This window comes from Xenopus tropicalis, chromosome 3 (assembly GCF_000004195.4).
Source record: "Xenopus tropicalis strain Nigerian chromosome 3, UCB_Xtro_10.0, whole genome shotgun sequence".
NCBI classification, from domain to species: Eukaryota; Metazoa; Chordata; class Amphibia; order Anura; family Pipidae; genus Xenopus; species Xenopus tropicalis.
In genome coordinates this window covers 16,127,786-16,146,472 of record NC_030679.2, presented here as the reverse complement: position 1 = coordinate 16,146,472, position 18,687 = coordinate 16,127,786, and the positions used below count along the sequence as shown (strand labels likewise).

General features: G+C 41.2%; 1 protein-coding gene across 2 annotated transcripts in view; it reads left to right on the top strand.

Annotated features, from left to right (window-relative positions):
* Window positions 1-14,250, top strand: part of ttc1 (tetratricopeptide repeat domain 1) — a 29,758-nt gene extending 15,508 nt beyond the window's left edge. The window contains exons 6-7 of one of the 2 annotated variants that reach the window (XM_002940176.3): window positions 10,154-10,208; window positions 13,678-14,250. In XM_002940176.3, the coding sequence (XP_002940222.1) occupies window positions 10,154-10,208; window positions 13,678-13,811 (189 nt within the window). In that variant the 3' untranslated portion in view covers window positions 13,812-14,250. The remainder of the gene's footprint in view (window positions 1-10,153; window positions 10,209-13,677) is intronic. The other variant, XM_004912754.3, reaches the window with a different exon arrangement.
* The last annotated feature ends 4,437 nt before the right edge of the window (window positions 14,251-18,687 follow it).

Sequence of the window (18,687 nt, the reverse complement as noted above, 5' to 3'; positions counted from 1 at the left end):
CTACTAAAGGCAGAATCAGAACAAGTTCTGAAAGATCAGTTATCCCAAGTTCTAAATGTATTCCAGTCACTGGGCTGGCTAGTAAACTGGGAAAAGTTCAATTTACATCCTTCAACAGAAGTAAAATTCCTAGGTATGATATGGAATACCGTGAAAGGAAAAATCTTCCTTCCTCAAGAGAAAAGAGAAAAAATTAGGGAAAAAGTTTACGAATTTCAAAAAAGGAAAATTTCAGTGAAAACAAGGTCTAGAAATTCTAGGTCTCTTCTCAGCAGATATCAAACGTAGTGGACACCAAGCACTCCGGACTCCGGGGTCTCTCATAAAATCAAATCTTTATTGTTGCATTAAAAGAAGGAACGCCTAACGCGTTTCGTATGCCAAGCACACTTACTCATAGGCTCTTCTCAGCAGCCTTAGAAGCAGTTCCCTGGGGGAGTGCTCATATGAAGGAACTACAGAGATATATGAATCGGGTTTGGGATCATCAAAGAAGGTCACTACACCGAAAGATCCATATACCCCAGAAGGTAAAAAACTCCCTTATTTGGTGGCTTCAACCAAAAAATCTTTCAAGAGGCACCCAGATGTTTCCAGATCCCCCCATACTTATCACGACAGATGCAAATGGAACAGGTTGGGGAGCTGATCTGGGAAACATTGTAAAACAAGGTATTTGGGAAAACGAAGAGATTCATCTGTCATCAAATTCCTTGGAACTAGAGGCAGTTTGGAAAGCTCTGCTTGCTTTCAAATCCATGATAAAAGGTTGCAAAGTCCTAACACATACAGACAACGTGACTGTTGCTTACTACATAAATCACCAAGGGGGTTCAAGAAGCAGAGATTTAGCTGAAAGAATAAAAAAGATCCTTTGTTGGGGAGAGAAATATCTAAAGAGTCTGTCAGCACGCCATATTGCAGGCCGCAACAATGTTCAAGCAGATTTTCTAAGCCGCAGGACGGTAACTTCCAGGAGAATGGAGTCTGGATCAGGAAACATACTTGCAGATCTGCGATTTATGGGGTCCTCCAACAATAGACCTCATGGCATCAAGGTACAATACAAAGCATCAGAGGTTTTTCTCTCTAATGGCCGAACAAGGGGAAGAGGCAGTGGATGCTATGGCTCAACCATGGCAGTTCAGCCGGGCTTATGTATTTCCACCAATTCCTATGATAGCAAGAGTGGTCAAGAAAATTGCCCTTTGTTCCACAGAGGTAATTCTGATTGGTCCCTTCTGGCCCAGGAAAAATTGGTACTCCGATCTCCTTCAATTATCTGTAAGTCCGCCATGGCATCTTCCAGTAAAGGAAAATCTTCTCTCCCAAGGTCCAATTCTCATCCAGATCCAGCGGCCCTAAGTCTCACAGCCTGGAGACTGAAAGGGATGTAATGAAGTCACAAGGAGTTTCTTCTCCAGTTATTGAGATCCTGTTACAGAGCAGAAAGAAGGTGACAAATTTAATTTACCAAAGAGTTTGGTTTTCGTTCAGAAAGTGGTGTGCCAGCAAGAGTTTGACTCCAGAAACAGCCACAGTGTCAATTATTTTGGACTTTTGTATGACGGATTCCAGAAAAACCTCGCTCCAGCTACACTTAAAGTCCAGATTGCAGCCTTATCTGCTTTCTTAAGTAAAACTTGGGCAGAACATCCTCTTATTAGAAGATTTATTAAGGCCACTCAGAATATTAAGCCAAAAAATTATACCCTTAAATCAAATTGGGATCTGGATGTGGTTCTAAAATCCTTGCAACACGCTCCCTTCGAACCTCTAGAAGAAACTTCTATGTTTCACATTTCTATCAAAATCTATCTATCAAAATCTATTCTTAGTAGCAATCTGTTCAGCAAGATGTGTTGGGTGAAATTCAAGCTTTGTCCTGTAAGGAATCATGTCTGCAGATATTTCCAGATAAGATCATTCTAAAAGCAGATCCTTTATTCAGACCAAAGGTCTCATCTAATTTTCATAGAAATTTCGAGGTTATTCTTCCAACTTTCTTCGCTAATCCAAAGAATGAGACAGAGCGAAAGCTACACTTGCTGGATGCACGAAGATGTGTTCTTTTTTTATTTGAACAGAGTCCATCCTTTTCAGAGATCACACAACCTGTTTGTCTCTTTTTGCGGCATTAACAAAGGCAAGGCTGCTTCTAAATTTGCCATTGCAAAATGGATAAAACTTGCAATTTCTACTGCATATTCTTCTTCAGGAAGACCAGTTCCAGTGGATCTCAGAGCACATTCTACAAGGGCAGTGTCAGCTTCGCAGTCAGAGCTTGGAGGCGTTTCAGTGGACCAAATATGCAGAACGGCTTCGTGGGCAAGCTTAAAGACTTTTGCAGATCATTACCGTGTAAATATGAGTACTCCCGGGGAAGTGGCTTTTGCAAATACAGTTCTCCTTTCTGGCTGTTAAGTTTCCCCCCCTTGATTACTGCTACTCAACTCTCTAAGTAAGTGCTGCCAAGGGACGTGAGGGAAACAAAGAATTTATACTCACGTAAATTCCTTTTCCCTCAGTCCCAAAGGCAGCACAATATCCCTCCCTTAGTAAATATTTTTGCAGCATTGTGTTTTGTGTTTATTGCTTGAGAAATCACTGAAGGCTGGTGGAGGGAAGAGGGGTTTTATGGGTAAAGGGGGCGGAATAATTTATTGGAGAAGGCGGTGTTTTTCCTACCCTAGGTGTGACGTCTCTCTAAGTAAGTGCTGCCTTCGGGACTGAGGGAAAAGGAATTTCTGTGAGTATAAATTCTTTGTTTCTGAAGCAATCAATGTATTGGTCCAGTTTATGGTTTTGTCCTGGTTGTGGGGTCCAGTTAAAACCCACCCTAATAAACCTTAATTACTTTTACTATCTTCACAAGTTATCTCTACCTATCTGTAACTTCCCAATTTATTGCTTGTGAACACTTCTCTCTGATTTATCAGTATAAATGTTGTGCCATTTCAGTTCTCATTTGCATTTTGCCTGATGAAGGAGCCTTAGAGCTCCGAAAGCTTGCAATGTATTTTTAGTGTTAGCCAATATAGGTATCATTTCTACAATACTCTTGTATTTGTGTTTTGTTTTTTTATTATTATTTTTGACACTGGCTAACACGGTACTACAGTGTTTGTTTTGTGATTAACATGGAAGATACCACAATGTACCGCATACAGATGAGACTTAAAACCCTCCTGAAGAAACTGGCTCAACTGGACAGTGACATTTTTTTTTTAACAAAGTGCAAAAAAGAAAATCTGATTCCAAAAGGACTCCAAATCAAAAATCCTACTCAGAATACCTACAACAGCCACTTTGCACATAAATTATGCTTCAGAACTGCAGAAAGCTTCGAAATCACCTTATCAAAATATCCTACAATAACAAGAAGAGCATTCAAGATGAAATCATTCTATTGAATGGTAATCCATATGGACCGTTTACAGACAACATCAAACAGGCACTGCAACAATTTTACAAAAGTCTACAATCTCATCTGATCCAAAATAAAAGAAAGAAACTTGACAGACTGAGACTAAAGGCAGGCTTGACTCTGGACCCACCAAGGAAACAAAATACGCTGTCCAACACTGACTGCTCCGTGATTAACCTCTCCAAATATAAACATAGTGCAGTGGAACTCAAAGTACTCTCAAAAGGACTGACATTCTGCCCTACAAAAAGCCTTGATAAAACAGAGCTCTGCAGTGACATGGAGGAATTTTTCCGGAGATTATGACTCAAAGAATTCTGCCATAATAGGCCAAATATAACACCAGAGGACCACCCACAGAATCATTTAATCAAAACAAAATAGAAAAGCAATTGGACCCCACAACCAGGACAAAACCCAAAACTGGACCAATACATTGATTGATTGCTTCAGAAACAGAGTTATATCTAATATTCTGGCCAAACAAAGGAAGTTGACTTACAATATCAGTATCCAGGAGAAACAGGCTATACGGGCTTTGAAAACCAACAGAGACTTGATAATAAAACCAGCTGATAAAGGGGGTGCCGGGGTAACAATGAACACTACCAATTACATAAAAGAAGCCAATAGACAATTGTCTAACACCACATATTATGAAAGGCTGGAAGAGGATCCAACTCATAAATATACAAAGAAACTTAAACAGGTCATCAGTAGCTTCTCCCCCCACAGACACACTTAATGGATTTGATGCCAGTTAACCCCAGAATTGTTCTTTTACATGTTACCCAAAATACATAAGGAAGGCAACCCAGGACAACCCATCATCTCTGGTATTGGAACATTAACCAAGGGCATATCTGGCTGGATAGAAAACATTCTGAAGCCAATTGTCAAGAGAACACCCAGTTTCAAACAGGACACCACTGACCTTTTAAACAAACTGGCTACCATAGGTCCACTTCCCAGTTAGTCGCCTTTATTATTGAAGTTAACTCCTTTGTGGGGGAGGCTGTTGTAGATGCTGATGAATTGATGGTTCGTGCCTGACCCCTTTGGCTAAAGATGTGGTCTGTGGACCTTAGCTCAAAGTCCTTGATCTCTATTCCCTTCAAGGGCTCCAGACTGTTTGGGGAAGAATTGGAAAAGATAATTTCTTAGGCAACTGGTGGAAAGAGTACTCTCCTTTCACAGAACAATCACAAATCGAGCTTTGATCCAAAGAGAGGCAGTTCCTTAGAACCAGGGCTTTAGGAACTACAAGGGAATCGCCCCCTCACGTTCCTCTACCTCATTTGAACAGTGATTTGCTGTTTGAATAAGGCAATCAAAGAGGTCCCAGTCGAAGTCCACTGGGGACAAGCCCACCCCTTCCTGAATACATGGTGGAACAGTCAGCTCCACAGACACTAGGGGGCAGACTGGTTCTTTGCAAAGACATGGGCTCTGCACACTACTGATCCCTGGGTACTCTAAACTATATCTTCAGGGTACCGTCTCGAGTTCCATAACCATTCCCCACATCACATTTTCATGGTCAAACTTCCCTCGAAGACCCGACAAATGAGAGGCCATCTTGCCGATCGTTCGCTCATTAGCAGAGTCTGAGGTGATTGTTCTGGTACCGCTTCACCAGGATTCTCCTCCATGGATTCTACTCCTACCTCCCTAAGAAGGACGGGACATATCATCCAGTGTTAGACCTATAGCGTTTGAACAAGTGGATCGTTTACAATCACTTCAAGATGGAATCTCTTCGTTCACTGATTAGGGCCATGGAACCCGGGGAGTTCATGGCATCACTGGACATCTGAGATGCCCATCTTCAAGTCCCAGTCTTTCCTCAACACCACCAGTAACTGAGGTTTGCTTACCAGAACTATCCCTTCCAGTTTGGCACCCTGCCCTTTTGGTTTATCATCTGAGAGTACTTCTTATCAACTGAGAGTATTCACGAAGATCATGTCTGTCATAGTTAGTGCTGGGCGGTATGCCGCCATATACTGAATACCGTTTTTGTTTTTTTTTAAACTGATATAAATTTTTTAAATACCCCCATACCGGTGTAGATCGGGGTTGTGCAGGGGGGGACAATCGTACCGGGCCTGCTGAGTTTTGGCTCTTAAGGGGGGTCCGGCTGTGCTGCACTTACTTTTATTAGCCGGGCCCCTTGCTGTCAGCACCTAAAGCTCGGATATTTTCCTTTATCAAGCTCGTGCACTGCTTGGCCCAGCCCACCCACGACCCGATTGGTTTAGCCCACCCACAACCCGATTGACTTAGCCCACCCACAACCCGATTGGCCCAACCAGCCCCAGCCCGGATTGGTCCAGCCCGGACTAGCCCAGCCTTCCCCCAACCTGGATTGGCCCAGCTCTCTGCCATAGAGAAAAAGATAGAAAAACAAAGCAGAGGTAAGAATGTTTTGAGCAGAATAGTATGTTAAATGGAAGTGAAGAGATTGGGAGAAACAGAAAGGAAGAGTATGTATAGAAAGAAGTTAGGAAAGGTAGCAGAGTTAAGGGTGTGGGTGAAATTTGGACAAAGAACTCTGCTCCTGCTTCTGATAAACCTCTATTGGAAAGTAGTAACTTAAAATACTGTGCATTTTTTAGTGAAGCAGTGTTTATATTGGGGTTCCTTAAATGAAAAATAAAACCATCCCATGCACATGTACACATAAAGCTGCATATAATGTTAGGAGAGAAATTGCAGTGGACCCTGTCCTGTTATTCTTAATTCCTTGAAAAAAATATTTTTTTTTGTTACAGATTGCTGCTCCTTACCTTTTAATACACATTGGATAATTTAATAGGCATAGACATCTCTGCTGGCTTCAGTATATTAAAAAAAAAATAATTTCAATTTCATTTTTAAAACCAACCTATTTAGTTATTGTAATTTCAATAGAGCGACAGATCTTCTGAAAATACCACTCCCTTCACTAAAATTCACATCACAGCATATAAAACCCCTTACTTGTGGCAAATTAGCATAATTGTTGAAAAATGTGTAAGAAGGGAGAGGTGTTTTCGTGAGATTTGTCACCCATGTAGCGAACAGTTCCCCCAGTCTGTATGTGCCATAACCATTAGCACTGCTGTTGCCACGTCTCCCTCTTGTTGGTTACATGGTTCCCCTGGCCACCAATATGTGTTCTGGTTTTTAACCATTAGGCCTCTGGCGGGCACTGATAATTTGGTTGTTCGGGGCCCCGTGATTTCTGATGGCAGCCCTGCGCACGGGTGACATGACGTCAGCAGTGAGGGGGAGAGAGCGGCTGCGACTGGCGGCAAAAATATTAGGGAGAGTGACTATATCGGGGGACTGGGGAGCCTCATTGTGGGAACCGAGCAGGTGCGCACGTAGCTCTTTGTGTTAATGGCGGTGTGTGGCACGCCTAATGGCTGAGGGACTGGCACCAGGCATGATATGACTGCATTGGGCTCTTCTACCTGCGCTTCTGCATCTCTCTGCTTCCGCCAGCAGCCAAAGGCTGAGGCACCATCGCTAGAGATGGATGTGTCTGTTCCTACACCATCCCCCTGGCTGCAGCATTGTAGGAGGGAAATTGCAGTTCTAGCTTTGTGAACAGCTGCATACCTAAAAAAAAATACCGTCAAATACCGTGACACCGATATAATTTTGAAAAATACTGTGATATAAATTTTTGGTCATACCGCCCAGCTCTAGTCATAGTGGCCTTTCTCCGTGTCCAAGGTACTTGGACGACCTTGTCATCTAGGCTTTCTCTAAAGAGAGGGCAACAGGACTTCGGCTGGACAATCAGCTTCCAAAAGTCCTCACTTTTGCCAGTCAGATCATTACCTTTCTGGGTCTACAATTCAATATGCGGCAACAAAAGGTCTTCCTTCCGGAGGAGAAACCGCTCAAATTACTTACATCCATCAAACGTCTCAAGACAACACAGAAACCGTCAGTACAGGCTTGCATGAGAATCCTTGGACTAATGCTGTCATCCACCAAGTTTCACCTTCGTCCTCTTCAAGCCACGATCCTCGGGCAAATGGCACAGAACCTCCCTACATCAACGGATCTCTCTACCAAAGGGAACCCGGAGGTCCTTGGAATGGAAACTCCTACAGACTATCACAAGATAAGGCACAAGGAGCAAGGCAGCAAACCAAGAGGTATCTCCCATCCTAAACTGGGCGGAAGGCAACATCCCTCATCTGTCGCCCATCCACATCCCCGGAGTGGGCAACTGGGAAGCAGATTTTCTCAGTCATCACAGAGTGGATCCAGAGGAATGGGAACTTCACCCGGAAGCCTTCCAGCTTCTGGTGGACAAGTGGGGAGAACCACACAAAGACCCCAGATTTTTTGCACAATACCGAGATCCCCTAGCAGACGGAGTAGATGCCATGATGACTTCATGGCACTTTCATCTGGCATGTATTTTTCCTTTTCTCCCAGTGCTCCCTCGAGTTCTCAAAAAGATCCTTAGGGAAGAAGCTACGGTCATTGTAGTCGCACCTCGTTGGCCCTGGAGGTCATGGTACTCAGATTTTCTAGCTCTCTGTCCGGAAGCCCTAGTGGCCTTACCTCCACGAGACGACCTCCTTTTTCAGGGTCCCATACGTCATCAGAACCCTCACCTATTCGCCTTAATGGGATGGATCTTGAGGCCACAATCTTGAGGGACAAAGGTCACTCTGAAGAAGTGATCCAGAACGTGATAAGAGCACGTAAGCCATCCACTTCCAGAATTTACCACAGGACCTCAACTGTTGGGGTTAACAAAGCGACTACTCCTAGGATCCCTAAAATCCCAAGTGTCAGCTCTTTCTATCCACTTCCAGGAGTCGTTAGCCTTAAAAGACGTCCACCCCCCAAGGAGTCTCTAGAGGAGTTCCACCTTATCGTCATCCAGCCCCCCACTGGGACATAAACCTTGTTCTCAACGCCCTGCTGGAACTGCCACATGAACCCATAGATTCAGTTGACATCTCCTTCCTCACATGGAAGACAGTGTTTCTAATGGCCATTTCCTCAATTCAATGTATATCAGAACTAGGAGACTGTTCACTGCCCTGATTTCTGATTTTTCAGGAAGATAGAGCAGTCCTTCGTACAGTGCTGGGATATCTCCCCAAAGTGGTGTCCTCTTAACATGGAGATCATCCTTTCCTCCTTCTGTCATAACCCTCGTAATGATAAGGAAGCAAAACTTCAACATTTAGACATGGTTAGAGCCTTAAAGATGTACATTTCTCGTACTTAATCATTCAGACGATCAGATACTCTATTTGCACTACCTTCAGGGCCCAAGAGGGGCCTCCCTGCTTCCAAAACCACGCTTGCTCACTGGATCAAAGACACAGTGAGACGGTCCTACCTGGTGCAAAACAGAACGCCACCCATATGAATACAAGCCCACTCTACCTGGGCCTTGGTCTTACTGGAATATGGCATCAGCGGAACAGGTTTGCAAAGCGGCTACCTGGTCCTCCTTACATACCTTTACGATATTCTATCTGTTCAATACTTACCTTTCCGCGGTGGCCTTAGGCTGCAAAATCCTCCAAGTAGCAATGTCTTAAGGAGTTCCTCCCTCCCTTGTCCTAGGGGCACCATTGGTATGCCCCCCTTGACGTAAAAGAAAGGAAGGTTTATGTACTTACTGTTAAATCCTTTTCTCTCCAGTCTGATTTCAGCCATGTATGTAAAATAGTTCACTTATAGTTTGTTGCTAAAGTTTGAGTTCTTTGTTACTTTGAGAACTGAATGTTGTGGGTGGGGCAAGGAGGGATAAAGGGAGAGGGAGGGTCAGCAATTCTGACATCACTGCAGTGTCCTGCCTCTTGATGGGAGGGGCACTTTACCCACTGTTCCTGTGTCCTCCTTACAACTGGAGAGAGAAGGATTTAACAGTAATTACATAAATCTTCCTTTTAATTCATATTTGCCTACCTCTGCCACTTTTCTACTTGCAAATGGAGGTCACTGAGTTCAGCACCCAAAAAAAAGCTATTGCTCTGTGAGGCTTAAATTTTGTAATTGTTACTTTGTTCCTTATCTTTCTATACAGGCCCTCTCTTTATCCTCCTGTATCTTATTCAAAGCACTGTGTGGTTGCTATGGTAAACTGGACCCTAACAACCGAATAGCTGCTGAAATCCCAAACTGGAGATTCAAATACTACAAAAATAAAAATTCAAGACCAGTTGCCTCCCTGTCTGCCTCATACTAACAGTTAATTTAAAGGTGAACTGCCCCTTTAATGTTTCAGCTAGCAAAACCCAAATAAGACATGCCCTGATCAAATTTCCTTTAATTTGTGTTGCTTCTGTCGCATTCTTCTGCCCAGGTATACATCTTGTTACAAAGAAATCATCACTGCTGCATGTAGTTTAACTTCCTAGTCTGTACTGAAATTCTGTAGTGCTTTTGGTCATGACCATACCGAAAGATAATTGGATTCTAAGCAGCTTTCGAATATACATTAATTAGATATTTTGTTTGATTTTTAAAGTTATTTCTAAATCAAGCTCATCTTCTTAACAGCAGCCCAGAGCAAACAGTTCAGTATAAAATACCAAATTTCTAGCTAGATTCATTTATAGGCTTCAGTTCTCCTATAACAAGAGCAAAGGAATTTTAGTTGTATTATTAGCCATATACTGATTATGGCATTCTCACTTTAATTCTCTAACATCACTATTTTAGATAATATCTTGTTTTTTTTTTTTTTTTTCTTAGCGTTTACCCCGGCAGATTGATGAGAGAAATGAAAAAATGAAAGAGGAAATGATAGGTAAGCACTGCCAGTTCTACCTAATAGCCCTTGTGCCTTAGAACTACACTTAGTTTGGGCTGTGTTCAGTTGCAGGGTACAACGGCCTGCAATTGTGCTTATCTGTATCTGTGATGCACTGTAGCTCAGATTTCCAACAAACTGCCTGTGTTAATCATAGCTTGATATATGGAACACATTTAATTTCATATCTCATATAATTATATATCTTATATAACCCCATTAAAGGGAGTGTAAACCCAAACATATGCGTTTTCCTAATAAAGGAAAATGTAATTCTGAGCTAGTTTTCAACATACGGCCATTAAACATTTGCAGTGGTTTTTAAGGTTATATGTAAATTAATTGCTGTTGAAAGCAGCTTCTCCCTATTCTCTGCCCTGATGGTTTCGACTTTTGAAGCAGTGTAGCAGAAGGCAGCAGCTTACGAGCAAACCTACATTACTTCAAGAGACAGTGCAGAAAAGGACAGAGTGCTTTCAACAGTAATTTTATTTACCAATAACTTTAAAAGTCAGAGAATGTAGGGGGAATTGGACTCTTGACCAACTACAGTGCTTCATTAAAGTCCTTTCAAACCACTTTTGCAATGGTGTTTTGTGTTGCAAAAAAGGGGAAGTTGAGCTCACCGCTAAGTTTTAAACCATTAAGTGGCAGTGCAATGTGACAATTTATATAGACAGAAACAAGAGGTCCTCTGCACTTGCCCATTATCAATATATATTTATAAGACATTAAAGGGACAGTAACACCAAAAAATGAAAGTGTATAAAAGTAATTACTATATAATGTAATGCTGCCCTGTACTGGTACAACTGGTGTGTTTTCCTTAGAAAGACTACTATAGTTTATATAATAAAGCTTCTGTGTAGCCACGGGGGCAGCCATTTACAGGAGAAAAGGCACAGGTTACTTAGCAGATAACAGATAAAACCCCATTATATTCTACAAAGCTTATCTGTTATCTGCTATGTGCCTGTGCCTTTTCTCCTTTTTCCCAGCTTCAATGGCTGCCCCCGTGTTGACATAGCAGCTCATTTATATAAACTATAGTAGCGTTTCTGTTGCAAACTTACCAGTTTTACCAGCGCAGGGCAACTGTACATTATATTTTAATTACTTTAAAACACTTTCATTTTTTGGTGTTACTGTTCCTTTAAGACATTCTGTGCGACTTCTAAATGCCCTTCTCTTTAAGCAAAACAGGGATTATGTGTTATGTGCAGTGTGACCACAATTTATATAGACAAGAGGTCCTCTGCACTTGCTCATCATCAATATATATAAGATATTCTGTGCATTAAGCAAGATCTAAATGCCCTTCCCTTTATGTAAAACAGGGATTATGGGAAAAATGACCATAGTCCATCAAGTTCAACCCATCCAAGTAAACCCAGCACACACAACCTATACTTACCAATCTATACACTCACATACATAAACGATATATACAACCATTAATACTAACTGTAGATATTAGTATCACAATAGCCTTGGATATTCTGATTGTTCAAGAACTCATCCAGGCCCCTCTTAAAGGCATTAACAGAATCTGCCATTACCACATCTCTAGGAAGGGCATTCCACAACCTCACTGCCCTCACCGTGAAAAACCACCTACGCTGCTTCAAATGGAAGCTCTGTTCCTCTAATCTAAAGGGGGGGCCTCTGGTGCATTGATCGTTTTTATGGGAAAAAAGAACACCCCTTATCTGCCTATATTCCCCTCTAATGTACTTGTACAGAGTAATCATGTCCCCTCGAAAGCGCCTCTTTTCCAGAGAAAACAACCCCAACCTCGACAGTCTAACCTCATAGCTTAAATCTTCCATCCCCTTTACCAGTTTAATTGCACGTCTCTGCACTCTCTTCAGCTCATTAATATCCTTCTTAAGGACTGGAGCCCAAAACTGCACTTCATACTCAAGGTGAGGCCTTACCAGGGACCTATAAAGAGGCAAAATTATGTTTTCATCCCTTGAGTCAATGCCCTTTTTTTAAACAAGACAGCACTTTATTTGAATTAGACAACTTGTTATCTACAAAAACCCCTTGATCCCTTTCCATTAAGGATAACCCCAACACACTACCATTCAGTAGATAGTTTGCATTTATATTGGTACTTTGGAGTAGAAAGACATGGGTACCCATTTTAGATTTTGGGGAATGTGGGCTTTTTGTAGCTTTATCCTACATAAAATGATGTAAATGTGTTGATTTTGCAGAAGCTAAAATGACAGAAATGATAGATCATATGGGGGTATGTTCATATTGGGGCCCCTACATGCCACATACTTAGGTAAACCTATACATATTGGGCATCAAACTGTTCAGTGGACCCCTGGCGTTCATATTTAGGGTGTTTTATCTAGTTACTTTATGACCTATAGGAGATTAGATACTATAGTCTGGAAGCTTTGAAGCGATTTTTAAGAAATTTCACAAATTTTGATTAAAAACAAAAAATTTAGGGAAGCATTGCAACTTGGTAGTTTGGAGTAGACAGACAATTCTACCTATTCTGGATTCCACAGAATCTGTTCTTTCTAAAAATGTATAATTTGCTGGGATAAACCTTCTGTTTAAAATGTATAATTTTACCTTGAAATCTAAAATATAAAGCTTTCTGGAGCAATGCTTTGGAAATTTGGTAGTGTACTGCTGGGAGTTTTTGACCTGTACAAGTGAAAAATCTCCATAAAACTATATATTTGGTATTGGCACGTTCAGGAGACATGGGACTTTCCAAATCAGTTGTATTTTCATGCATAAAATAATTTTTTTTCTGGTGTATGTGTGAAAATATAATTTTTTTTCATTTTTTAGACTTTTAGAAGCCTATATCTTGTTACAGAATTGGAATTACACAAAAATTTTAAAAGCTTAGGTTGTTCTGAAAAAAATGATAGTTTTCCTGGGTAAACTAAAAGTCCCCCCGAGGAAAAGCCCCTAAAGTGAAACAGTGCAAAATGTTCAAAAACTGTCTGGCAGTAGAAGTCCCACTTTGTTCAAAACGGCTGGCAGTGAAAGGGTTAATGGCTTCTGCTGTGATGGCCTACTGCTAACTGAATATACTTCTAGCTTATCCAATCAGAAGATGCTAGTTGTAGCCAGCATTTTGAAATGAAGCCATGTTACTGTACTACTGGTACAGTAGGGTAAGATCTGTTACACTGTCTTTCAGTAGCTGGTAACTTATCTTCAGAACAAGTTCGCATCTTAGGGCGAAGACACACGCTGCGATTAATCTGCACGGCAGAAAATGAGCGCACAATTTGTTCCAGTAACACAATTATGCTCTATGGGCGAAAACGGTTAATTAAAAGTCGCGGCAACTAATCGCCCCATGTGGCTTCACCCGTATGGGTCCATCCTGAAATGCCATGTAAACCAGTATGTCAGCTGTGCATATTTTGTAGATGCCACGTCCTTAGCCACCAGATTAACATATTCTTGCCATTGTTCCTAGGTAAACTGAAGGATTTGGGGAACCTAGTACTGAGGCCTTTCGGATTATCCACAGAAAACTTCCAAGTAAAACAAGATTCCTCATCTGGCTCTTACTCTATAAACTTTGTTCAGAATCCAAACAATAATGAATGAAGCCTGGAGTGCAGACTTTTGGGATTGTTACATATAAGTTTGATGGGGAAGGAAGAGGGCAGTTCAGCATGCATTGTATCTGCATAAACTAGGCCATGGATCTTTTTTTGACGCAGTCCAGTGGATGGAGTTGTAGGTAGTTCAGTACAATCTTCATTGCGCTTTGTAGAACGCTGCACTATTTGAATGCAGACACCCAATGGGTGGGAAGAGAGTAACTCTTAGCTTCTCTTAGCCAGCACATCTGGCAGGGGGTTGCTGGGGAGTATTTTTCCACCATAGGCAGTATGAAAATTCCCCATCCCTGAATAAAGCATTTCTTTGCTTGTGACATTGGGAATCTTCAGTTCCCCCAAAACAATAGATACTCATTATTGTGTGGAATTCTGCCATACATTCAATTGTTAGATCTAAAATGTATTAAAAATCACTAATTTAACTATCTGTGTATGTCTGTATAAATCGGTGAACATTCAGAGCCTAAAGGGGGGAAAAAAAGAAACCCCCTTTTTTTTTTTTTTTTTTTTTTTTTACATGCCCCCCACCCGACCCTTAGGCTGGACTCCTTTACCCCCATCCTCGCCTTGTTCCATGTTAAACTTATGGGTTCTTGAAAGTCTCTTTCCGTGGTGGGCTGGGCACAGATTCTCAGGGAAGCATAGGGATTTCCAAGTCCCAGAATCACCTTAGTAATAGCTTCCCAACAGCAGCCCAGAGCACACTTCAGTGTTCACATGTGCGGTGCCACTGACACACAAAAGATGGCCTAACAAGATGCAGAGCTGCTGGAGACAAGCTTGTGGTTTGTTTTTCTTAGGCTTTAGCTCGCCTTTAACCCTTACTGAGCTTGCTTACTAACGTGAAGCTTTACCGCCATAACATTTAGCGGCCATTACAGCTGCTGCTACACATAAGAGACAAAATACCATTTTAAGATCTAAACAGCCCTTCCCTGCATGAAACAGTAAATAATAGCTAAAGTGCTCATGTTACCCACCTAAGACGCCTGAAGATCGCTTGAGTCTAAGCCGAAACCTTGAATTAAACACCATTTTTTTTGCTTCATACAAGTCCTGTGAGTGTGTTTTGTTTGTGCTTAATAGATATATATATATATATATATGTACTGTATATACAGGATGCTCAGCACCAGTTGCAAATAGAAAAGGCTGCTAATTTGGGGCAAGTGATAATAATGGGGGATTTTAATTATCCTGATATTGACTGGAGCCATAGTACTGCCAGGACAATAAATGGGATCAAGTTTATAAACTTGCTGCATGACAACTTTATGTCATAGGTTGTTGAGGAGCCAACCAGGAACCATGCTATATTGGATCTAGTGATCTCTAATGGCCCAGAGTGTGTAGCAAATGTGCAAGTAATTGAACCCCTGGGTAATAGTGACCATAATGTTATTGCATTTGATGTTTGGTGCAGGAAACAAATTTACACTGGGGCAACAAAGACACTGAATTTTAGAAAAGCAAATTTTAGCTCCTTAAGGGCAGTGCTTCAGGGCATAGATTGGGGCATTATGTTTTTTGATAAAAACACAGAGCAGAAATGGTTGTCATTTAAAATTATATCAAATCATTACTGTTCTCAATTTATTCCATTAATAAGAAAAAGTAGAAGTGTTAAGAATCACCCTATGTGGCTTAACTCTGAGATAAAGAAGTTAATAGGGAAAAAAAGGAAAGCTTTTAAGAAATATAAGTCAGAGGGGACAGTAGCTGTGTTTAATGAATATAAACACTATAACTAAGTGTGAGGAGTGCATTGAGGCCAAAACTAACCCCAAAAAGTTTTTAAGTATATTAATAGTAAAACGATGCAGGTTGAGGGTGTGGCCCCATTGAGTTATAGTAACAATATGGTTACAGCGGATACAGAAAAAGCAGATGTGCTTAACCAGTTCTTTTCTTCTGTGTATAAAGTAGAGGAGCCAGAGGGCCAAGTCCCACCCAATAGCTGCACTGTTGCCTCAGCTCCAACTATGCAGTGGTTGACACAGGATATGGTGCTTAACCCTTTCCCTGCCAAAGACGTAGCTCCTACGTGCTGGCATAAAAAGTTGTTGAACGCCCAGCACGTAGGAGCTACGTTTTCTTTACTTTGCGCAAAGTAAAGGAACCCCTAGGGAACGAGCGGAGGGGGGTTACTAGTGGCCCCTGGGGCGCGATCGCCCAGGGGCCCCATAGAAAAAATCGGGCACGAAGATTCTACGTGTCCGACTTTTTCTTCTCTCTCCCTTACTTCCTGCACTGCCCCCCTGCTTCCTGTGTCACATACTCACATTTCCTGCTGCTGTCCCGGCGTCTCCTGGCTTCTGCAGATCTCCAGCGATCTCCATCTCATCTGACATTCTGAAATATCATAGAAACCACTAGCTTTAGGAAAGCTTTGCAGATTGGTACTTTGGTGTAGAAAGGACTCTTTACCCATGTTGGATTTGTCTGAATGTGTACTTTCCAAAAATATATGGTTTCAGGGGTAACCCTATATTTTTGCAGTTTCTATCCCACATAAAACTGCCATGTGTTTATGAATTAGGTAAAGGTAAGCCATGGAATTAGTGCACACAAGGTATATTTTGGGGTCTCTAAGTGCCATGTGCTTTGATAAACCTATTTACAGTGGGCATCAAAGTGTTCAGTAGACCTCTGGGGTTCATATTTAGGGTGTTTTAACTTGGTACCTAATCACCTATAGAAAATAAGATGCTGCATATTGGAAGTTTTGAGGTGATTTTTGGAAATGTAATAAAATCAGCAAACTTAGGAAAGCTTTGTGGCTTGGTTCTTGAGAGTAGAAAGACAGGGGAACCCATTTTAGATTTCGGGGAATGTGTACTTTCCAAAAATATGACTTTCTGGGGTGAGCGTACTTTTTACTAACTTTATCCCACACAAAATTATGTAAATGTGTTGATTTTGCAGAAGCTGAAATGACAGAAATGGCAGATCATACGGGGTATGTTCACATTGGGGCCCCTACATGCCACATACTTAGTTAAACCTATACATATTGGGCATCAAACTGTTCAGTGGACCCCTGGCGTTCAAATTTAGCGTGTTTTACCTTAATGATACATGGGAGATAAGATGCTGCAAAGTGGAAGCTTTGAGGGGATTTTTGGAATTGTCATCAAAATTGCTAACTGTAGAAATGCTTTGCGGCTTGGTACTTTGGAGTAGAAAGACACAGGTACCCATTTTAGATTCGGGGGAATGTGTACTTTCCAAAAATATATGGCTTTCTGGGGTGAGCGTACTTTTTTGTAGCGTTATCCCACACAAAATGATGTAAATGTGTTGATTTTGCAGAAGTTGAAATGACAGAAACTACGGATCATATGGGGTATGTTCACATTAGGGCCCCTACATGCCACATACTTAGGTAAACCTAAACATATTGGGCATCAAACTGTTCAGTGGACCCCCGGCGTTCAAATTTAGGGTGTTTTACCTTGGTACCTAATGATACATGGGAGATAAGATGCTGTAAACTGGAAGCTTTGAGAGGATTTTTTTGGAAATATCATCAAAATTGCCAACTTTAGGAAAGCTTTGCGACTTGGTACTTTGGAGTAGAAAGACATGGGTACCCATTTTAGATTTGGGGGAATGTGTACTTTCCAAAAATATATGGCTTTCTGGGGTGAGTGTACTTTTTTGTAGTGTTGTCCCACACAAAATGATGTAAATGTGTTGATTTTGCAGAAGCTGAAATGACAGAAATGGCAGATCATATGGTGTATGTTCACATTGGGGCTCCTACATGCCACATACTTAGATAACAATTTTTCAATGTGAATGAAATGTATAACCCACTCCAGATACCTTGTGCTTCGGTTTAAACAAAAAAAATACTTAACTCTGGAGCGCCCTCCTCTGTCCAGACTTCCCAGATGAGGTCTTATGGGGTAAAATAAAATAAATAAAAAAAAAAAAAAATAGCGTAATACAGTAATATGATATTAATAATCACCCCTCTAAAACGTGTTTATATCTAAAACAAATCTAGTGAACACCGCTACTAAATTTACTTCACTTTTCTGTGAAAACACATCAATACAATCCACCGCAAAATGTTTAAAGTTCGTGTCTATTTAAATAAGTGAATTTCCGTATTTCACACTCTTCCGTGACTTCTTTTTATCCTTAGCCAATTGTGCATATACTTACAGACCAACACTGTGGTCTTGGAGCTTGTAACAAATTCCCTCGTGGTTGAACTATAACTCCCAGATTCTCTTTTTCCACTTTCTCCTGCTGCTGGACAAATATACAACGGACGTGTAAAATCCTAAAACTTTATTCTAAAACATATTAAAAGTTTAAACTCACAAACGCCATAAAAATTGCGCCCATCGGGAGTCCTTTTGTAAACAGCGTCGGATCCTTGCTTGCTTATCAGTCTCTTTATGCGATCTGCAGTACTCGCTTTGATCCTGGCTTGCAAATCTCTCCGTTCACGTTCTCCCTTTGGCGTCTCTCTCCACCGCTCCACTCTCTCCAGCGGTGGAGACGTTTTAGAGGGGTGATTATTAATATCATATTACTGTATTACGCTATTTTTTTTTTTAATTTATTTTATTTTACCCCATAAGACCTCATCTGGGATGTCTGGACAGAGGAGGGTGCTCCAGAGTTAAGTACTTTTTTTGTTTAAACATACTTAGATAAACCTATACATATTGGGCATTAAACTGTTCAGTGGACCCCTGGCGTTCAAATTTAGGGTGTTTTACCTTGGTGCCTAATGATACATGGGAGATAAGATGCTGTAAACTGGAAGCTTTGAGGGGATTTTTTGGAAATATCATCAAAATTGCCAATTTTAGGAAAGCTTTGCGACTTGGTACTTTGGA